This window comes from Girardinichthys multiradiatus, chromosome 15, assembly GCF_021462225.1.
Source record: "Girardinichthys multiradiatus isolate DD_20200921_A chromosome 15, DD_fGirMul_XY1, whole genome shotgun sequence".
Classification (NCBI taxonomy): domain Eukaryota; kingdom Metazoa; phylum Chordata; class Actinopteri; order Cyprinodontiformes; family Goodeidae; genus Girardinichthys; species Girardinichthys multiradiatus.
This window is the reverse complement of record NC_061808.1, coordinates 25,700,305-25,724,184: the sequence shown is the minus strand read 5'-3', so window position 1 is coordinate 25,724,184 and position 23,880 is coordinate 25,700,305. Positions and strand designations below refer to the sequence as shown.

At 41.1% G+C, this 23,880-nt stretch overlaps 1 protein-coding gene across 1 annotated transcript in view; it reads left to right on the top strand.

The window, feature by feature from the left end:
* Positions 1-23,880, top strand: part of LOC124882233 (1-phosphatidylinositol 4,5-bisphosphate phosphodiesterase beta-1) — a 171,709-nt gene that overhangs the window by 32,813 nt on the left and 115,016 nt on the right. Inside the window, exon 3 of the mRNA XM_047388485.1 lies at positions 15,586-15,654. Coding sequence (XP_047244441.1) covers positions 15,586-15,654 — 69 coding nt within the window. The remainder of the gene's footprint in view (positions 1-15,585; positions 15,655-23,880) is intronic.

Sequence of the window (23,880 nt, the reverse complement as noted above, 5' to 3'; positions counted from 1 at the left end):
TGTGTGTGTGTGTTTATGTGTATGTAAACTGCCATCTGTAGACTTGAAAGTTGTTAAGATGCAAGATGACAAGAGGGAGGATGAAGAGAAACTGAGGGGGCACATATCCAAGAACAGGAAAGGTGAGACAAATGAGGACAAGAGGCAAACGTTCAAAACAGTAGAAGCAGGACATACAATGGAGGAAGGAGGGGAAACAGAAATCCAGCTAGAATCATAGCAAAGGCTGGGCAGTCGAGAACAGCGAAGGATGATGGGCAGATGAGTGAAGCAGCTTTGCTTTCTTTGTCGTCCCGCTTACCATCTGTCAGAGGAACACACTCCATCCAGCATACCTCGATACGCTCTATCTGTCACTGCGCATACAAGTGGGTGTCCAAGATTTGATTCGTTGAGCATGGTGTAAGCAAAAGGGTGACCAGAGTGAGCTGAGGAACCGCTCACATCATTGCTCTGTCTTCAGGTGTTTCCAATGACTGAGCACTGAGGACACTGCAGACAAATCATAGAGATAAGGAGTTGTGTGTGTATGTGTGCAGTTCAAGCAGGTGCCTGCATAGCTACCAAGTTGAATGTGGTTGAAAGCAGGAACGCGTACGCTTATGTATAGAACAATGATTCCTGCAGCTTTTATCTCCACACTGGTTTGTTTTGTGAAGCTTGTCGGCTGCTGATAGCCATTATCAGCTGTGGCCATGTTCCTGTGTTGCTAAGCCTCTGTTATTTCTCCCATTTCTCTCTCAGTCCTTACTAAATTTTTTTGTTTCATTTTTTAATTCTTTATTTCTTCTGACCCCTAATCTCTTTGTCCTCTTTTCATCTGTCTAAGACAGTAAAAGCTGAAACTAATGAGCAAAGTCAAGTAAACCTACCTCTTCAGGTCTTATTTTCTACCTAAGTCTTTTTATCTCTGCTGAACCATATCCCAGAAAGGCGAAATTGAATCTATATTTATATGCAAGTTTCATTACAATTAAGCTGTAATGGAACCAAGTCGCTGCAATTCCACCAAGATACATTTTATAATTACCTCATTATTTCTGCTGTGTCGGTAAATACTGACTTTTTGATAACCAAGAATCTCTTGCTGATGAGGTGAACAAGTGGCATACCAGTGTGCACTGCCTTGGTTTCCTGCTAACAATTGGTGTGCTTTTACTGTCAAAATATAGGATATGATGTGACTGTTTAAACAATAACGAGATGTTGAAAGTGAAGAAATATTGAAATACTTGAAATATTGGTACATGAAAAAGCCTTTTACGTGGTTTGTGAGAGCAGTAAAAGAAGAATCTTTAGTACGTAGATTTTTAATATTCTACCTGTTTATATTTACTTTCTGGTACTCTTTGTAAAACTACATTTGAAAAAGCCTCCTGATCTACTTTGGCATATTGACAGTGGCAGTGTCTTACAAAAGTATTCATACCCCTTGAACTTTTTTTCAACTTACAAACATAAATGTGGATTGTTGCTTCCTTGTACAATCCATGTGTATGTGATAGAACAGCACAGAGTACGTTTTTCTTACAAATACATCTGATAAGCATTTTTTTATTTAGCTACTATTACTTTGATACCCCTAAATAGCATCAAGTGCTATTAACTGCTGTTAGAAGTCAAGCCACCTGTGTGTAATTTAATCTCAGTATAAATCCAGCTGTTCTCTGAAGGACTCAGAGGTCTAGAGAACATCAAAGAACATCGAAAAACACACAGCATGATGAAGACCAAGGAACACATGTCATGGATTCAGGTGTTTAAATCAGGTTTTGGTAAAAAAAAAAAAAAGTATTCCAATCTTTCAACATCTCACAAAGCACAGCATCATCCAACATGGAAAAAGTATGGCACAACTTAAACCTTCCCAAACATGGCCATTCACCTAAACTGGCCATAGTAACTTTGGTGGAGCAGAATAAATCCACAGCCGAGATGGAAGAATCTGTCGACAGGACAACTATAAATTGTTCATCCCACAAATCTGGCTTTTATGGAAGAGTGGCAAGAAGAAAGCTATTGTTAAAAGAAAGCCAAAGGAATTTTTGATCTGTCCCTATACTAAAGAATCAGTACTGTGGTGGAGGTTCAATTTGCAGCATGAAAATGATGCTAAACATACAGCTAGAGCTACAACAGATTGGTTCACATCAAAGCATTTACAGATGTCAGAATGGTCAAGTTAAATGACCATGACAAGTCTAAGTGGCAGACATTGTAAGAGCTTTATGGATTGTCAAGATGTTATGAAAATGTGCCACAGTGGTCCTTTTTGATACAATTGTTCAACACTTTATACACAGGACAGTCAACCATCAAAAGAAGATTAATAACTCCCACTAGTCCTTCTAGCAACAATATTCAAAACAAAGCTGAATTATTTTCATATAGCCAAACTAATAATTATGCTTGTAGATCAACGTCCACCTTAATACAGTCTTATAAAGAAAAGGAAATCAAGGCTATTAATAAAAAGGTTCTTCAACAAAAAAAGTAAAGAGTCATTATGTGATGTTAAAGCTAACTTTAAACCTGTCAGTGAAAATCCTTATGAGGAAAAATAGACAGTTTTTGTTTATTTAACAGGAGAGTTGCATAACATGGAAGCGGGAAAAAGAATATTTTGTGCCATACAGGGGCGTTTTTAGGGTCTCAAAACATTGGGGGCTTTAGCCCAAATCCAAAATATTTAGATTTCAATAAGACAATTTATAGGTGATTTAAAATCTAAATAATATAGGATATATTGTACCAGTTCTCTGTCTCGGCTGGTTTTAGACTGAATGTAAATTATTGTGAATCAAACAAAAAAGGTTTGCAATAGTTTTACTTTTTATTTTTGTTAGAAGCTGAATGAAGGACAAGGAGAAACAGAGTTTAGGACTGATGAAAAACCATTTTGCTGAAGCAAATAATGACACATTTTGAGGTATTTCGAAAATAACTTAATCTGACTTTTTGCTGACAAAACGTTTTCTTAAACTCAGAGATGTTTACTATGGGCCTGATAAATGTGCTTCTTTTGTCATCTACATAAATTACCTTTTTAAATGTTACATTCTCATCAAAGCGTTCCACTCCTGAGGCTCCATTGTGTTTATTCTTATATTTCAAAAAAGATAAGTGGTGTAAAGTTGATTTTCCTAAATCTTAGGCTAATGGTAAAATCCTAAAACACATTTATTTTACTACGCGAAGAGCTTTCGAAACATTTTATTAAAATTATTCCTTCTTTTATGAACCTGTTATATTTTATCGCCATCTTTTCAGCCCTTCATTCCACTTCTGAAGAAATGTGGCCTGCCACAAATAATAAAAGAAACATTTTTCAACACAGTCTTTTGTTCTGCACTGAGCATGTCAGACATTAGTGCAGTTCTTATTATTAAACACTTTGAGAGGAAAGGGTGTTAAGTTGTGGTGTTTAAAATATAGCATAGAGCCTGGTTTATTGAGGAACATTTTATTCTGTCTACATGTAGAACTAGACTGTAAGACTGGCTGCTGTAATGAGATGCAATGTGATGATCTAAAGGACCTTTTAATGTGTTCAGCTACGTTGGGATTAAATGCTTTTATTTTGACTGAAGTAAAGGACCAGATATTTTATGATGCAAATCCGGCTAGAAGCTCACAGATAAGGTTGCTACTTTTTTTCTATCACAGCCAGATCATTTAACTTCACCTGTATCTCAGGTGAAGTTCCTCATCATGACCCTGTAGAGTGAACCTCCACCTCATGTCTTGCTGGGTGAATCAGTGATTAGCTGTAACTTACAATTGCCCATTTTGAGTCAGAATTCAGGTTTTACCGCTATCTTCATCTTGGTTATACCATTCGGTGTCCACCTGTTCCTGAACACACACATGCACCAGGCTCCCACTCTTCGGTTGGCTCCGTGGTTGCTCTGAAATGAGCCCTGTTTGAGCCGCTCAGTGTAACTTTTCACGTAATGAAGGAGGCAGGTCAACCTGGAGTAAACTGCTGTTCCGTCTTGGGCTTACCTGCAAATGCAGGGATAACAAGTTTCTTTCACAATAAACAAACGTCTGTGGTTTCTTTTTTATTACACTATTACAACTATGATAAAACCTGAAGCAACACTGAAAAACAGGACAAATATGATTCATCTACCTAAAAATTCTAAATCTTCCAAAGAACAAGTCTGAAGTTGGCTTATTATTTATCTTAATATTTGGTGGAATTGTCTTTTAAACTGTATGACTTGCTTCAAATGTTTTCCGAATCCTTCCAAATTTTTCTTACATTAATGTAAGAATTTAAGTCCATTCCTCCTGACAGAACCAGGTCAGGTTAGAAGGCCACCCAACACATCTTTTAAGCTTTTCTACGGGACTGAGATGGGACTTTGTGATGACCAAATGAAAACACTGACTTTGTTGTCCTTTAGCCAGTGTGTTAGTAATTTGGTTGTAGGATCCAGTAGACCCATCTATGCCTAAACTTTAACTTCATAGATAAAGTTGGCTTATTATTTGCGCATGGATGCCCACGAATGCGCAAATAACTATTTTTTGTCTTCTCGTTTTAACTCATGGTCAGGTTAGGTGGAGCGGGACGGGATTATATGGAACACAATTGAAAAAATCTGATTGTTTTTAAATAAAAATGTGAAGTCCAATATCATTTTGTGGCTGCATCTTTTTAAAACTTCTAAATCTCTTCTGTCAAGAAGTCCGGGGCTATTCAGAAAACATCACGCGCCTGGTGCCATAAGCACATTTTTTTAACCGTGTCCTGTCTGGCGGAGTAGTGCTCAGAATTGACTGCCAAGAAAAAGCCCAACATATTTACTTTCACAAGTGGAGCATTAATTCAATTCAAATTCAATTAAAAATACTTTATTAATCCCAAAGGGAAATTAAACGTTGTTGTAGCTCATATCATGAAGGTTTCTTCAAAGAGCCGTTGTAGATGCTGATTGCTGTGGGCAGGAAGGATCTCCTGTAGCGCTCCGTCTTACAGCAGATCTGAAGAAGCCTCTGACTGAAGACACTTTGTTGTTGTAGGACAGTCTCATGAAGAGGATGCTCAGGGTTCTCCATAATGTTCTTCATTTCACTAACGCTTTAATGCTCTGCTTGATATTTTTAAAATAAACTTTATTAGAAACTGCTTTGGAATTATTTCAATTATTACGGACACAAAGATAGAAACGAAAAGAAAGAAATAAGAAGCACAAAAGAGAAAGAGGTGGGGCAAAAAGGAAAAAGGGAGAGAAGGAGCCAGAGACCCAAGACCATGCTTAAGGTTGCTTTAGATTATGCAAGTTCTTTTCCTTTTAATGGCAGAGTAGCAGCTGCCTTCCCTACCTTTTTAAATGTCACAGTAGCGGTGAAGGCAAATAAAACTGGCTTGTGATGTGTCATTGCTTTGAAAGTTTGTTGGTCACTGCCAAGAGTGGGCATTGTCTGAACACAGCACATATGTATTCCCTAGATAAAGACCCTAAAGACATTTTGTATGTGCTTTTTCAAAAGTCAGAAAACCAAACCAGATGCAAAATACAGGAAATGTAAACAAGATAAGCGCTCTTTGGCCTGTGTGAGGCTCTCCTACTCAGTCACATCAGGTGAGAAGGTATGTGACTTTATCACTGGCATGTTGTAGCATTTCTCAAAGTCCAGACTTCGGTGCTGTATGGACTAAACAGCATGTCAATCCGAACCCAGCCCATGCTGCAGAAAATGCTAACCGAATCATGGAATTTGCCATAAAATCCTTGAAACATTATAGCAGCTTTGTGAAACCAAGTTAACTCTGTGTTGGAGCAAAGAACAATGTCCACAAACTCAGATGTTACAAAATATTGGTTGCTGTAAAAAAAAACACAAAACAAACTACACAAACATCCTTATTATTGTTGGGTTTTTGTTTGTTTTGTGAAGAGCTTTGAAGAGCTTATATTTTACAAAAATAAAACGTTTATTCCTGTCACATGAAATGTGTGCTGCTAATTTATAAAACAAATAGTTGGAGATAACGTGCAGGATTTTTGTGAGCTTTTCGAAAAGATACACAAGAAATTGCGGTTGTTGTTCTATTTATATTGATTACATAATCCATCAATCCATCCACATAGTGGTGATAGCGGTGGGGGGGTGCCTAAAGGTTAAAGAATGTGTTTTTTTGTAATACATGGAATTACCAAATATGAAAACAGAATTTGGTAAATTATAAAATGTAACTTCGAAAAAAATAGAGCTAATTTTCCTAGGTCCTACATTTAGGCATCTCATTGAAGGTATCTGTAAGTTTTACCGACAGCTGTTTAGATATTATTGCGTCTTGCTGCACTTTAAGTTTAGTTATTTACTTTGGTAATTTTCCTTTGTAAAGTAAGACACGTTTATTTGTCGAGGCATGAAAAGTAATAAAGAGTCAAGTTTATGTCCAATTTTTTCATAAAGTCAGAGTACTTGCTTTTTGCTGTCAAGTGGCTTAGAGTCAAGACTTCACAGTTTCAGGCATAAAGTGTAATTTGCTTTGCTTGTATGTTGTAAGCTAATTTAACCATCGAGATTTGCTCATCGTCTAGTGTTCTGGACCTTCAAACTTACCTTGAAATCAGATTTGGACCTTTGACCATAAAGTTTGAGAACCCCAGCGCTTTAGGAATCCATGGTTAGTGTATGAGAGAGGATGCAACTCTCAAACAAGTTCAAGCACAGCTCTCAACAAACCACTTTTCCTCATAACAAGATGTTTCCAGGCAGCTGAGTGTCGGTGGATGACCACTTACAGAGACAGGCACAGCACCTGCACAGCTTTAGTGCCTTTTGTTACACATAAGTAATAGCTCTGTTAACCATAATGGGGTGACTTCCATGGCAAGGATCTTTTGACCCTTAGTCTATGAAGCTGTGAAAAGCACTTCTGTGGAAATATTGTTGCAGTATATTATTGGCCTGTACAATGCAGTCCTTGTTTGCATAATGCATTTACAAGGTATTACTATGTTCCCAGGCCTTCAAGGCCTCCCCGACATGTCATACCAGTTTGCATAAATAGTTAGGTTATTAGTGCGCTTGTCATTAGCCTTTGACTGAATTCAAGACACAAACATTCATCAGATGAGGGATAATACTGTGTTTTTTACTTTATAAATACATACAATTAAAACAATGTAAATTGATTTACTATGTTATGACATCACCTATTGTGGCAGGTGTATATATTCATATCCCACACTGACTCTGGAGCAGACATCTAACCCCTAAGTTTCTGTGTATGTTTTTACCTTTTCCTCCCCCCTGGCCTCAATGCCTTTGCGTCTTGTCTGTTTTGTTACTCAGCAGAGCTTTTGAACCCTGTGGTGTACAGTTTGAACCTGCAGGCTGTAAAAGTTTGCTGTTGGCAAATCAGCAAGCCACCCTGTGGATGTCATTCTCCCTACTTGCTGTTACCTTCTCTCAATCTTCCATTTCATGTTTTCTTGATATTTTCTACCCTTTTCAGTCCCACCCATTCATGCACTCATCCGGTACCAATAAAGCTATGAAAACATTTAGCTTCAAATGGCTGAAGAACCTTCTGTCATGCAACCAATTAATTTACATCAAATTTCTTTGCATGTAAAGTCAGACTCATTCAGAATAAAGCATGAAGAATAATCACCTCACATCCCAACATAAAAGTGCCAATGAAAAGTTTATATATCACCATGGGCATGAGTTTCATAGTAATTCTGGGCTTGTAATGATTAATTTAAATTTGCTGGTATCACGTTCTGGCCTCAGAAGGAGGGCCAGAAACAAAAAACAGAGTTCAGGCGGGCGACCAGGAGGTGGTCCCCAACAGGCACAGAGTTCAGGCGGGCGACCAGGAGGTTGTCCCCAACAGGCACAGAGTTCAGGCGGGCGACCAGGAGGTTGTCCCCAACAGGCACAGAGTTCAGGCGGGCGACCAGGAGGTGGTCCCCAACAGGCACAGAGTTCAGGCGGGCGACCAGGAGGTCGTCCCCAGCAGGCACAGAGTTCAGGCGGGCGATCAGGAGGTTGTCCCCAGCAGGCACAGAGTTCAGGCGGGCGACCAGGAGGTCGTCCCCAGCAGGCACAGAGTTCAGGCGGGCGACCAGGAGGTCGTCCCCAGCAGGCACAGAGTTCAGGCGGGCGACCAGGAAGTCGTCCCCAGCAGGCACAGAGTTCAGGCGGGCGACCAGGAGGTCGTCCTCAGCAGGCACAGAGTTCAGGCGGGCGACCAGGAAGTCGTCCCCAGCAGGCACAGATTTCAGGCGGGCGACCGGACCTGCACCACAGAGTTCTGAGCAGGCGGCGGTGAAGCGGTGGAGACCTGCGGCAAAGTAACCAGCGAAGAGGCCGACGATCCGGAGGTCTGCGGCGATGTAGCCAGCGAAGAAGCCGACGATCAGGAGGCCGGCAACGTCGAAGCCAGCGGCGAAGAAGCCGGTGTTCTGGAGGCCTGGAGCGACGTAGCCAGCGAAGAGGCCGATGATCTGGAGGCCAGCGGCGGAGAAGCCAGCAACGAAGAAGCTGAAGGTCAGTAGTTCGGCGACGTGGCCAGAGGAACCCAAGAAGTGAGGTCTTCAGAGGTCTGCGGCGAGGATGCAGATGCCTCGGAGGTCTGCGGCGAGGATGCAGATGCCTCGGAGGTCTGCGGCGAGGATGCAGGCTGCCTGGAGGCCGGCAGCAGAGATGCCCGGGAATCCCACGAAGCGAGGAGTCAGGCGGTCTGTGACGTGGCGAGATCCTCAGAGACTTGAACCTGGCATCCGGCTTGGACCCAGGCAGAAACCCTGAAGACTTGGCCGTGGCGTCCGGCATGGACCCAGGCTTAGAGTCGTCAGGTGCATTGTCAGGCGTACGGTCAGTCAAAAAGTAAGTCATCACATAGTCGGACTGTGGTGTGTCAGGCAAAGAGTCAGGCTGTGGTGTGTCAGGCAAAGAGTCGGGATGTGGTGTGCCAGGCAAAGAGTCAGGCTCTGGTGTGTCAGTCAAAGAGTCAGGCTCTGGTGTGTCTAGCTGTGGCGTGTCTGATCCTGGGTCTGGCTGTGGTGTGTCCGGCCCTGAGTCAGTTGTGGGGTCAGACTGCACAGGAACACAGTCAGTGGGTCCTAGAGCCAAGATCTGAGGCGGTCCGTCCTCAGACCCCTCAGGAAACTCAGGAACTAGGATGAGAGGCGGTCCGTCCTCAGACCCCTCAGGAAACTCAGGAACTAGGATGAGAGGCGGTCCGTCCTCAGACCCCTCAGGAAACTCAGGAACTAGGATGAGAGGCGGTCCGTCCTCGGACCCTTCAGGAAACTCAGGAACTAGGATGAGAGGCGGCTCTCCATTGAACCCCTCTCTGGACTCTGGGTCCTGTAGCTTGGCTGCATGCTGTGAGTCCAGCGGCTTGGCTGCATGCTGTGAGTCCAGCGGCTTGACTGCATGCTGTGAGTCCAGCAGCTTGGCTGCATGCTGTGAGTCCAGAGGCTTGGCAGCAGGCTGTGGCTCATAATCCTTGGAGCTCTGTGTTGCTCTAACGGCCACAAGAAGGGGGTCGAAAGGACCTCCAGCAGAAAGAGGAGCTGGAGCGTCGAGCCATCCCTCCGCATTAAATTCGGCCTGTAGAACAGAGTGCACCAGATTCAGATCCTCTGGATGATCCATTCGATGAAACACAAAATCACAGCAATGTCCCTTCATGAAACCCTCTTTCATTTTCTCCAGCCTGACTTGAACCCAATTCAGGGCTGGAGGCTGCATCGGTGACTGGTAACCTGCAGAGGGCGCTGGGTGACCCTCCACCAACTCCGGGGAAGAAAGCCGCGAGCAGAATTTGGCGGATGGACCCTCCGTAGAAGGGTTGGAGGCGCCCATCCGAACCTCCCCAATGGCGACAGTTCCGCGGCGACGACGTCGTCCAGGGCGGGAGCCGAAACCAGCGGGGAATTCGGCCGCAGCAGGTGCTGCTGCAGACGAGGATGGCTCCGCAGGAGCCGCTGCTGATGTGGATGGCTCCGGCGAAGCAGCTGTGAGCAGGTTGAACATGGCGGAGCTGCTGCAGCTGGGGTGGAGCGCTTGCGGCGAGGAGGACGTCGCCTGGAGGAGGAACAAGCTGGAGAGGTATGATTCCGATCCGGTAATACATCCATGGGGACCCGGTCAGATACACCGAGACACTCCATCTCCTCCAGCAACAAAGGCGAAGGTAAAATCTCAACACCCTCTCCATACATAGCTTGTAGCGTCTCCTTGCTGCTTTATCCACATTTTAAGTTCTTTAGCTCTGTCTGCTTGGTCCTGTTTATGGCTGGTTCCTAATATCACGTTCTGGGTTTGGATTGGACCAAAGGGCAGATAAGAGCTTGGCAGCCGCATGATGAGAGGAAGACTTTTCTTTGATTAAAGGTCTCCAAAATGCAACATAATCCAACAAGTACAAACATGAGTTGAGCCAAAAACTTACATGTGTACATAGTTCTGTAACGTAGCAAAACTGAGCATAAACAAGGGTAGAGAACGAGGAATAATGACGGAGGAACCAGCGGGGAACAAAGAACACAGACCAACTAATATACACGGAGAAAACAAAGGCAGGTAATTACAGGAACTAAGAACAGGTGTGGCAAGGAGACATGGAGGCATAAGGGACAGGTGGAACTAATTAACAATAAAGGAAACCATAGACCTAAGAACGGTTAATACAAAAACACAAACCAAGTCCAAGGATGTCATACCATGACAGCTGGCACAGGTTTATACCTATTAGCCATTTTTTATCATCCACACAAGGTCAAAATTATACATTTCACATATCTACATACACCCCCACTACCACTGGGTTAAATATCTATTAGCAAGTTGCAAAGAAACAGCTAATGTTTTGTAGCCATCGTCAAGCATAAGGCTTAATTCTGGCTGACTATTTGACAACTGTTGTTATCAATATTTGTAGAGCTAATTAAAATTGGGCAACTACTGATTACCTGTTACAGAATTAGCTTTTCAGCATAGATCACAAATATTTGGTAGTATTGACGATGGGGCTATTTCAGCAGCTTAATATTAGCCAACATTATCAAAGTAATTCAATGTTTGGGATCGTTGCTCTGGTAAAACACCCGACTGTTTCAAAGTTCAAACAATAAAGCTGTTATTATTTGTATATAAAGTGAAGTTGAAGAATTTGGAGGCAGTCATCATTTTTTATTATTCTATTCACTCTGGCCAATGCACCAGCACCACTGACAGTAAAACAGTCATATAACATAACATAAGAGCATATAGCATGATGCTGCCACCACGTGCTTGATAGATGGTACAGTGTTATTAACTTGTAAAGGCTTACCTTTGACTCATCATTCTGTCATTTTGGCTAAATAACAAAATTTTGTCCCATTCTTTCTCCAGAATACATTGGCCAGTCAGTGGGGGCAGCTGCAATTTTTAGTCACGATTGAATGAATCAGTTTTGGAGCGGGTGTTTCTTCTTTGGTCAGCACCCTCTCAGTTCATGAAGACGTAAAACTTTCATATCGTCTTGTAAGTGACTCAGGTGTTGTAACAGCTTCCATTGTTTTGAGTCTTGGTGGTTCCTGTGTTTCAATTTCCTTCCATCTAGAGGGGACAACTGAGTTTAGATGTTTAGAACTTGGACACATTTAGAGCTTTCAACATAAGCATGATCTCAAGTACACATTAAAACTGAGTTTGGAATAGATTATGCTGAAAATCAATAAGATTCTGCAATTACCCTGACCTCAACTTTATTGAAAATGTATGAACTGTGCCTAAAAGCCTTGTCCGTGCAAGAAAACCAAACACTTTAAATGAGCTCTACAAATTCTGATCTGATAAGAAGAGTACTAAAAATACCTAAGTAAAAGTTCTGCCAAGATTGTGTTGATGGCTACAAAATGTATGTGGTTGCCCTGTTTTTTGTTGAGGGATTAAAGGGGGTGTTTGCATATATTGGAGCCTGTAAGTATAATTTTTTTTTGTTTTTTTGTGGCACTAGTAGCCTTTAGTTTTCTTATTTTTTTAAGTGAGCTGACAGGAAATGGGTTGGACAGAGAGGGGGGAAGACATGCAGCAAAGGTCAAAAGGCTGGGAATCTAACCATAATGGGCTGCGTCGAGGACTAAGGCCTCCGTACATGGGTCGAGCGCTCCACCCCTGCGCCACTATTGAGCACCACATAATATTTAAACCCGTGTGGATTAGAGATCCACAGATGTACACCTATTTAGTGTATTTATAGTTTATTTAGGTTGTCTTTGTATAATTGTTCCTTCCTAGAAAATAAATGCATTATTAAAAGTTGGAAATTAGTATGGCAGCCATAATTATTGCATGTGAACTTCTGGCTCTAGCTGCACATAGACAAAGTGTCTGAAGAGAATGAAAATTCTATCTCAAAGCAGGTCAGTGAAAATGGTCTTGCCCCTTGAAATGTTTTTCATTTTAGGATGAAGCTTGTTGCAAATGGTGCGTACCACTGCAGACATAAACAGGCATGGAAAACAACGCCTGAGGCCAGTGCAGGTTAAACATGTTCATTAATTTCTGTAGTTTCTCTCCCCACTGGCCATGCTTGCTTCCTGGACGTGCCGTGGTTGATAATAAGCTTTGGAACCACGTTCACGGTTTTTGTTACACACTGTAAGGCCCCAAGAGCTGATTTGAAATCAGAGAGCATGACACAGAGGAAGAGTGATAAATCAAGAGATGACTTCAATGAAAGGAATGAAGAACATTCATGTGTCCAAAAAAATGTTAATAAAATCATCTCAGAGAAATAATGATTAAACTAGCTGGCTTAAAAAAAATGCATTAAATAACCAACTGCAAAGTCTACAATTGCACATTTAAGGTAAAATAAATAAAATGTCCATAGCTTTTATTTATTTATTACCATTTTTTAAATGGTACAAAGAATATAATAACCATCACTCACACAAGCAGTTTGTAACCTATACAGGCTGTTTGAGTTTTTGAAGTCCTCTTTATAGGTTAACAGATGACGCTTAACCACATTGAAGCTGTGTTAACTCTACAGGGCTAGAGGGCAAAAAAAGAACTATATCAGCAAGATACTTCCTGAAGCTTCACAGTTGCACCAAGACCCCATGTGGAGCTTCATCTCTCTAAAGAGACTTCAAAGGCAGGCCCAGTGTAGGTATTAACCTTTGACTCAAAGGCTCAATCTGGGCAAACAGCGAAAGACTAACTGATGGTACACATGCTAGAGCAAAGATTTATATTACTCCATCCTCTTCTATGACTTCATCAAAAATTAGCCAACTTCAGACTTGTTTTTTGGAAGATTTAGCACTTTTAGGTAGATGAATCATATTTGTCCAGTTTTTCAGTGTTGCTTCAGGTTTTATTATAGTTGTAATAGTGTAATAAAAAAGAAACCACAGTAGTTTGTTTATTGTGAAAGAAACTTGTTATCCCTGCATCTATTTGTGTTTTTTATTTCTACCAAGTAGAAAAACATACATATGGAAATATGATAGAAATTTTAAATTCTGTGTTGAAGGACGTGTCACACTATGTATGCATTTGCAGATAAGGAAATATGGTCAGGAGCAATTTTCCGCCCACCTCACAGATTTGATCAGATAACTGTGTTGGGGTTAGAAATGGAGTCAAGCCCCGTTGGCTCCAGTCTCCTCAGATAATTTCAAGGTAACTCATGGTTGGCTCTGGTTAATTTTCCACCTCATGCCCTAGCTCTCTTTTGGAGAGATGGAGGTTAAAACAATTCAGACAAATTTAGGGAGTGGTTATAGAAGACGGTACCAATGGTGCTCTAGGCAGTTGCAATTTGTGTATTTACATTGCTAGAAACAAAATGCAAACAAATTCGGAAATAAGAAAAGGTAGTTAATAGAAAGAGATTATTAACTTATTCTAGATTGACAGATATTACTTCCTTTGTTTATCCAGGCTGCTTTAAAAGCTTGGTAACCGACTTATGGAAGGATTATCCAAAAATAAAAATCATTTTGAGTTCATTCAAAGCTATTATCCAGTGATAAAATTCACCAAACATTCATCACCAATGTTGCTAGGAACCAAATTATCACAAGTAATGATCTAAAATGTACATGTTTGGCTGTAATGACCACTGTTAAAGTTTAGGGGGAGAAAAGTTAGTGTGCTGCTTTATGGGGTAGTGTGCTTCACAAAAGATGGCATCATGAGGAAAGTAAATTTATGTGGAACTATTAAATCAATATTTGAAGACATTAGCTATAAAGTTAAAGTTTAGGCATAGATGGGTCTACTGGATCCTACGACCAAATTAGTACCACACTGGCTAAAGGACAACAAAGTCAGTGTTTTGATTTGATCATCACAAAGTCCCATCTCAGTCCCGTAGAAAAGCTTAAAAGGTGTGTAGGGTGGCCTTCTAACCTGACCTGGTTCTGACTGGAGGAATGGACTTAAATTCTTACATTAATGTAAGAAAAATTTGGAAGGATTCAGAAAACATTTGTAGCAAGTCATACAGTTTAATAGACAATTCCACCAAATATTAAGAAAAGTATGTAAAGTTCTGAGGCTTTTGAATAAGTCTTTAAACTTCTCTCACTAGTTAGCCTGGCAGTTAGTCTGAAGTAAAGATAATTTTGGAGATCATACTGACATGCAGGATATCAAGAAATGTTTAGTGTTATTTAATGACAGCGAGAAAAAAGGTTTTCTGTTTATAGAATGCATGTAAATTTGTGGTTTCAGTTGTTTGTGGGTCAAACGTTTACATTTTAAGATGAAAAGAGTCCTCTGTCCTATATCCTTCCCTGCTAAAAAATAATGTATAGCTTGACAAGTAAACACTGTTTTTCTAACAAAAAGCTACCTGTTATAAAAGTTCCAAGTAATTAAAGGTTCTGAGTAATTCTAAGTAATTAAAACAGGTTATTCAACTCTAACTGCTGCAGTGGACCAGGTATTGTGTCTTTAAACAGCAACATGAGAGGGTAGAAATTCTGAAATATGAAAAAAACAAAGCTTCAGAAGTCTCAGGGTGAGACCATAAGTAACCTTTTTACTTTAATGTTAGAGCTTATGTTTAAAGCTGACTTCATTAAGGTTCAGCCAGTAAACGACCACTCACACAGCTGAGTCCTACCAAGCTGTTATAAGATGCTACATCAAAGCATCATGCAGCAGATGAACACCATTTATTTTAAAAATGTTTTACATCTAGGTCCCTTTTATCTTCTTTACAATTGGAATTTAAGCACTTTGATGCAAAATAGTATTCCTTATTTAAATAGTTCTGTCTGTTTTGTGTAGCTGTATTCCTGTATATTTAGAGGTCTTTAATGAACTTGAGAAGCTTTTGCTTTAGTTCTTCTTTTGTGGCACACTTGTTGAGCAAAGTCTGTCTTCCCTGAATTACTGCCATATGTTGGATTGGAAACCACACACACACACACACACACACACACACACACACACACACAGGTGTTTGGGTTCCTGAAATGATTTCAATCATGCTGAATTTTAATGTTTTTAATGAATATAGCATTTTCTTCTTGTTTAAATCAGCTTCGAAACAATAAGAAAAAAAGTTAATTCCTCGGTTTTTCTGCTACTTTTCAGGACACAGACCTGCTGGATATTGCATGCATAAAAGATGCCAGAAATGGAAAGTGCACGAAAACACCAAAGGTACGTCAACAATTCAAATATTTCTGTTGGTTTGCCATGCCTATGTAGGTTTATCTTCCATTAGACTAATACTGTATATGAAGCCTCCTAAAAAAATTAACGACACCCTGACAAAGGTTTTTAAAAAGAAAATGTTTGAAAAATAAAATCATTTGATTACATTTACTCAATTGGTGGTGGGGTGGGGGTGGATCAACGTTAAGAAATAATTGAGTTCAACAAAATCACTGCTGACATCCACAGCAGTAACTGAAAGTTAATGTAACTAGTATTTTTACAATTTTTACTTTGCCTTGTTGAAGATGTCAATGAAGTTTTCATTAGGAAGCAATGACTTCCCTGAGGTGACAATAGGGCTAATTTCTCTTCATCTTAAAAATTGGAAAGACATTGACATGTTATTCAATTAGGCATATCTGGGTTGATTTTCATAAGCCAGGAAGTGATTATAGGAAAATATGTACTCACCTAAACTTACCCACATCTATAGTTTGAGCATTGATTTTAAAGTTTAAAAGTGTAAAACACCTAACTGAGAATCTCGGGTTATCTGGCCAGTGAGTTGAAAGTTAGGGGACGTAAAAACGAAACAAACTCCAAATCTCACCATTAGAAACTGCACTAAAGAGTGGCATCTTCAAATTGCATAGTTTCCATAACAACCATTTATTTTAAGACTTTTGCAGACATCTTTGGGAGTGGTGCAAATGATACAGTAACGAGGATGTTTTTTTTTCTAATGTCTCTAGGAACACACCACATTATTAACAGGGTGTACTGACATTTTTGGATGATGTTAATGTTGGTTATTTTTCCAAAGAAAATGAATTTGGTGTGTGGGGCCAGCCTGACCATGAATCACATGCTGTCTGCATTCATCTAGCAAAGAGTTATGGTAAGATGAGACTCAAATAGGTTCAAATGGATGTAATGACTGATGTTTAGCAAGATGCTCCAAGTGTATTTCAGGAGACGTCTCTATTCTGCTGGTAGTGTAATTGGAATAAAATTGTTTTCTTGTGTATAATAAAAGAAATATTCTGCTACTGTATGTTTGTAGCTAAGTGAGTAGATAATGGGATGGTAAATAAATATATATGTAAAAAAACTTAATCTCGAACAAGCATAACAGGAAAATATACAGTCCACCCCCTAAACAGGGTCCCCCAAAAATTAGGTTGCAAAAAGCTTTTTGGATGTTGTCGTTCTTAGCTTGAGACTGGATGGCTGCTAAGGCTTTATAAGGTTGACACTGCATGACAGGTGAGGTGAGTGGGAATTGAGCAGTAAGCACTCTGTATTTGGGGAGTTTAAGAGAATAACAAGAACCATGCATTTCTAAAGAGACTTACAGACAGATATTGCCAAGGGAGAAGGCATGACCATGTGACATATGTAATTGTCAAAGCATTGGAAATCCATTGCTAGGAGATGGAGCTGTTGTGCGCCCTGGTCATTGTAACGGTAGCACCAATGAGACGGTGTCTGAGGAGTTGATGAGATGAAGAGATGGAATAAAACAAAAACTTCTGAGAAGATTGTTGAAGATAAAAGCAGTTTGAAAGAGACAAGGCAAAGTCTGGACGCGTTTTCTTTGTATGTCGGCTCAGCAGAAGCCCAAAGGCAGGATTAGAGGAATGAAGGACGGACACACAAATGATGTAAAGTCAATAACAGTTGTCGGTTAGAAGCATACGGCAGGCTTTCTTTTTTCACATTGGGGCATATAGGTCAGCTTCTATCAACTTCACACTTGCATGGCAAAAATCATTAATTTAAAGAGCAGCAAGTCCTATAAAAAGATTGCCTCACCTTCTAGACGTTATTGTCAAATCCATGCTACAGCTCTTAGCCAACATCAGAAAAATCCTAATGATGACTATAGAGCTTCAATTAGTCATTTGGAGACAAAATAGGACCAGATTTGGTTGGCAATGTTGCAGCATGGAAAATGTTTGTCTTCGCTTGAGCTGGCTTTAGAATATGTGGTTCAGCAGAATAAAGAATTTGAGGATCCATGCTCTGAAGAAGGTCTGATACAAGGGTGTCTGAAGCCTTTGCTTGGATCCTCATCCATCTCCTCCTTAGCTTATGGTCACTCTTGCTTCTTTTTTTCTCTTTACCACAAGATGAAATGGTGGAGGTCTTTTTTATGTTTTAGCGAACTGATGGAGTTTGATGGCTGTGTCACCATGGTTAACTCAACTACCTACCGCACTGGTGCAGCTAAGAACTAGAATTGCCAAAGTACAACTTACTATACAATAGACATTTACCTTTTTTTTTATTTTTGTTTTTACAAAAAGCACCAGTTTTTAGAGCACTCTTTACAACCTAAAAATAATGTCCTCTTGGTTATTAAACATAAGAATTTTTAAAATGAAACATTATCTCATTTAGTTACCCAAATTATAACTCTCTCTTCTGACTTCAAACATAAAATTCTTCAAAGTATCATTTAAGTGAAAAAAAAGACTCCACTGCCCTTTTTAGAGCTTCTTACAAATTGTTTGTTTTCATTTTATTTTTAAACAACATCTTGCTAACTTTGCTCCTTAGATCAGCTAATCTGTGCAAATGACTGTCCTTAACTGGGTCATTCTTGAGCTAAATAAAAATCTGATAATAGAGTTCCCATATTCATTCAAGAAAGTCTCCTGATTTTTCACCTTTGTAGCATTCAGCACATCCCAAATGTTAAATGACAGAGTATGAAAAATAGTCCATAGCGAGAGAAACAGATTATTAATATCCATTCCTCCAATAAAAATAAATATTAGGCATAAAAACAGGTTGGTAAAATCTAAAAGAATAGAAAAATCAACTACTCAGTTGTGCTTTTATTGTGCTACTCAAGGGTCCACTCAGACTCCATTATTACCAACAGACAAACCTGAAATGAGCTCCAGATGAGAAGGCTTGTTTTGTTTGCCTCTTCTATTTAATATTCTTTTTTATAGACATCCTCTGGAGCTCCAGTCATTGTATATTGTCTTTGAACAACATCTGAATTTCGGTCTGAGCATCATTATGTTTTGGAACGCACAAGTGTGTTCACTGGCTCGTCACAGTGTGTGGAAATCTTCCCTCACCTCCCATGAACTTTTGCCACCCTGCCCACTGGTTGCCTTTGCTAAGTTGTGATTCATATGTTTGCTGTATGAAGACAAACAGCATAAATACTTTCCATGGCAGGACATGCTCACTATTATTCCCACACTGATTATGTTTCTAGAAGCAGATCCCACACAAGGAACAGAAACACGTGTGCTGAGTAATATGACAAATTGGGACAAAATTTAAATCCTTTTTTTAACGAAGCAATGGCGATGGATGGTAATTAGCACGTGTCCTCCCTCCGTCATCATTAAGGCTGATTAGAAAGCCAGTTTCAAAAGAGGGGTGTGTTATTTGATAGCATCCTAAATAAGTCACACACTCTTACATGGTTGATTAAAGCACCGGATCACCCATCATTTATTTCATGTGGATACAAACAGTTGACGGATTTTCCATGTAAATAAGAAGAAAACAGTGCAAAATATGCTTATAATTTGGGATGGGATGTTGGCTTGTACAGAATGAAGATCTCGAATAACAAAAAAATTTACATTTTCACAGTTTATGTTATTAACACAAAAAGGACCAAGAAATATGTATATTGTGATCTGATTGTTTTTATAAAAAACAAACAATTACAATTCAGTTTATGTGATCAGGGACAGTAAAAATACAAATAGTTGCCTTGTATACAGTCCCTGTTTGAGCTGTTCTATTAAAAACATACAGTAGGCTAAGCATACTGCAAACTGTTTATTATTACAGTTATAATAAAGTAAGTTTCAACATTTATTTACAGGGAATTAGATTTTGATACACAAACCTATGCAAAAGATTTAGAAATAACACCTGATTCAATTAGAAGTACATTTTAAGCGTCCTTTGTGCAGGATATTAACACTTTGCTTTAACTTTGCTTTAACTTTAGTTTCAAAACAATGCATTTTTAGGAGAAGAAATGGGTTTTCCCTCCTTTAGTTTCGACACCATGACCTGGGTGGCACATGTTTTCATACACATGATGTTCACTACAGGCTCTTTGGTGTACCATGTACTGAATAAATACAGCATTGTCTTAAACCTGTACCCATGAAAAACACTCGTGCCTGTAACTCTACATGTCGCTGTGCAACTACTAAAAGCAGCACCGAAACAAAAAAGTTTGAGAACTCCCAAGTAATCACTTCAGCCTGCCTTATAACCACATTACAGTTTTTCATTCAGTAATGATAAAGAAAGGTTGACTGGACCAAAGTTGTATGTCAGCGATATTTATTTTATGTTACTCAATCAATGTTAAACTTGAAACTCTTTTGAAACAATGTCAAGCAAAATGTAATCACCACTGGTACAAAGAAATTAAAGTTCAAACACAGCTGCCTGCAGCATTCAACAAGCCCTGACGTTTGTGGGAGTCTTTATAAGAACAGACATGCAAGAATACTCTGTCTAAAACAACCCCCATTATATGAGATGCGCTTCCCCTCCAGGTGTGCACTTCTTGCATTTTAACTCCACGCATGCACAGTAAATTGGCCTCAGCATCGGCATTGTCATTTTTTAACAGGTATCAGTCCCATATGTAAAACTGAGCCGATATTAATAGCCAATGTTTATTTCCATCTTGTTGCTGTTTGTGTGTGTCTTTTTGGAGGGAGAGTGGAGAGGGGGTGGCCATGTGGTGTTTGTTTCACTGTGAGAAGGCTTCAACACATGATATATCCTGAGACATCAAATAATTAAGTTGCATTCTGCCAACTAAAACACCCTCAGAGTGGCTAGTTAAGCCTAGTTAAACCTTTTTCTGATTATTAGCACCTCTATACCAACAGAACCTTTAGCAGTTTGCTGATCTTTATGCCAAAAAGATGAAACACTTCAGCATTAATCTTAGAAAAGCTGTTGTTGCAGCCCCTCAGTATTGAAAGGGTTTATGAATCTCTTACAAATCTCTTTCTAAATTTATTTCAGTCCATCATGTTAAAGTCGAAGTGAGAGCTCAGAAAAGTCTGCAAGTATATCTGAGAAGTTTATGTCCCACTCTCCAGGCTTTAATTGGCATATTATCTGTATGAACCCATTCCAGCATCAAATCTGAGATGTATCTGAAAGCTGAAAATTGGCAATAAGATGGCTATGATATGTATCAATAATACCAACTGCATTTTGCAACTAAATGCAACTAAAAACTTTTAGAGGGTTGTACAAAAATAAATGCCTGCATCTTTTAATGAACTGAAGCATCATTGTAAAAACATTTTGAGCAAGTGTCACAGTCTGTGTGTTTTCCTGTGTGAGTTCCTGTTGTTTCCCCGAGGAGCGTCTACCGGTGGCCGTGGTGTGCAGCAGTACAGCTGCACACTTGCAGGCAATCATCAGCAGGTGCTTTTAGGGAACTGCGGGACGAGCATTCTTCGCTTGATGGTCCACGTCGAGTGGTCTCCGTGAGCTGCAACCCTGGACCTTTCAACCACAACCCTCCGACAACTAAACCCTGGACAGTTTCCGGATCGTCCTCGCAAGAGCCACCGCATCAACCTGCCTGCCCGCTCCAGCAAGACCACTCTGTCAATCACACCCTCAGACTAATCGGACCTCGAATAACACACTCACACAGACTGTGTACAGCCTCCAAACCACCACTTAGGATTTTCCGAACCCGGTGGCTGACTTCCGCTGGTCAAATCCAGCCTTATTGTTTTAAATAAAACTACCAATTCTGTCTTACCTGTCTGCCTCTGATTGTTTCTGCATGTGGGTTAAAAAAGTCTCGAGTAATGTCAGAACTAACAGGCCAGTTTGACCCCCGCAGAACCAATCGCTGGTGCCCTATCCGAACCTCGTACACGTACTGGTCATCTTCCGCTTATCCGGGACCGGGTCGCGGGGGGCAGCAGACTCAGCAGAGACACCCAGATGTCCCTCTCCCCAGAGACCTCCTCCAGATCCTCCGGGGAGAGCCCAAGGCGTTCCCAGGTCATGACCCAAAGTTCATGGCCATAGGTGAGGGTAGGAACGTAGACCGACCGGTAAATCGAGAGCTTCGCTTTTGGGCTCAGCTCTCTCTTCACCACAACGGACCGGCACAGTGCCCCCATTACTGCGGCAGCCGCACCGATCCGTCTGTCGATCTCCCGCTCCATTCTTCGCTCACTCGTGAACAAGACCCCGAGATACTTGAACTCCTCCACTTGAGGCAGGAACTCCCCTCCAACCTGAAGAGAGCAAACCACCCTTTTCCGGTCGAGTACCATGGCCTGTGACTTGGAGGAGCTGTCCAAACCATCTCAGGCAAATGCCCAGGCATATGCCCAGCAAGAATCTCTTTTGAAAACACTATTCGAACAACAGAATTACACTCTACAGCGACTTGACCAGCTCACTTCCTCGTTCCAGAGTCTATCTAACCATGTTTTGTCTTCAGTACTGCCTCCCTCTAAAGCCGGCGCCGCCGCATCTTTGTCCCCTCCTCCGGCTCCTCGCAGAAGAGATGTGCTCTATCCCACCCTGGAGCATTACGACGGAGAAATAGGGAAGTGCGGGGGTTTCCTGCTCCGGTGTTCGTTAGTTTTTTGTAGAAACCCTCACTCCCAGATCATGCTTCTAGGATTGCCTATGTAGTAGGATTACTTCAAGAAAAAGCCCTCAGATGGGCTGAAGTAAAATTTAATTCTCAAACCTTGTTGAATCAGACTTTTCAAGATTTTGAAATCGAGCTTAGACTGACTTTTGGCAACACTGAATCTGGCCCAGACAGAACCTGAAAATTATGGAATCAAAGACATGGAAACAGGACTGCAGCTGAATTTGCCATTGATTTTCGCACTCTTGCCGCATCTTCTGGGTGGAACAATCAGGCTCTTAAAGGAGCGTTCCACCACGCTCTAAATGAGCAGTTAAAAGACGAGCTACCCTGAAGGGACAAGCCAGAGGCTCTGGAGGACTTAATTTTGTTAGCCATCAAGACAGATAATAGACCAAAGGTGCATTCACACTGAACGCGGATTCTGCGACAGGAGCGGCCAATTTACATGTTATCCCTATGTAGAGGCGCGTTCAGGAGCGGAGCGGCGTGGCGCGGTCCGAAGGACGCGGCGCGGAAGGCACGCCGAGCGAAGCGGGAGCAAAGCGAGAGTGATGGACAAGTTGAAAAATCTGAACTTTTTCCTAAATTCACGTCGCGTCTACAAATCAGGGAATGGATGTGACTGTGACGTAGGGTGAAAGACCACAGCAGAGAAGAAGCGGTTGTCAGTGAAGATGGAGGACCAGATAATGGTGGCGGTGTGCAGCAAGCCAGAGTTGTATGACTCAACTAATTACTTTTACCGAGACAAGTACAAAAAGGACCTGGCCGGGTTATGTTTAGGCACACATATCTTATATTTAGGAGATGTGGACATTAAAAATCGGCTGTTTTTTTACTGAGCTGAGATTTATTTACTCACCAAAGACAGATGGACCGTCATCCAGACGCAGCTCCTGGAGTAGGTGGTGGTAATCTCTGAACTGTTCCCGTCCCTGAAGAATCTGGTGAACCCAGGGATGTTGACGTCGGCGGCGTTTTTCGGCTCTCCACAGGTAAAACACCGTAATTATCCATGAAATCCATGTCCGCCATGTTCAGTTGAAACCAGCAAGCAGCAGATGGAAGCTCCTCCTATTTGATGATACGGCGAAGCATTGCCGCTTGTTGCCAAAGGCCAACGCGGAGTTCACACGGAATGTCAAGCGGGCAAAAGCACACAAATGACGCGAAATATTTGCAGAATCCGCGTAAGGGAAAGAGCAAGGGAGAGAAACCAAAAGGGGTTCGTTAGGACAAGCTTCAATGATTTCTCCAGCATTGGACACACCCAGGCCCCTAGTAACCCAGATTCCTGAGGAGCCCATGCAGGTGGGAAGGGCAAGACTAACCCCTGAAGAAAGACAAAGACGAAATGACAATCGAATCTTCCTTTACTGTGGCCAGGCGGTCATTTTGTAGCTCACTGCCCTTCCCGGCCAAAAGGGGGAGCCCGCCAATGAAAACGGGAGTCCTGGTGGGCACCTAGATGAGCAATCCTCCTGTTTATCTCTCCCAGCTTCTGTTGTTATGAATGATGAATCATTTCCCTGCTTAGCCCTGGTGGAGCCCGGGCTGTGAGCAGAACCTCATTGATGAGA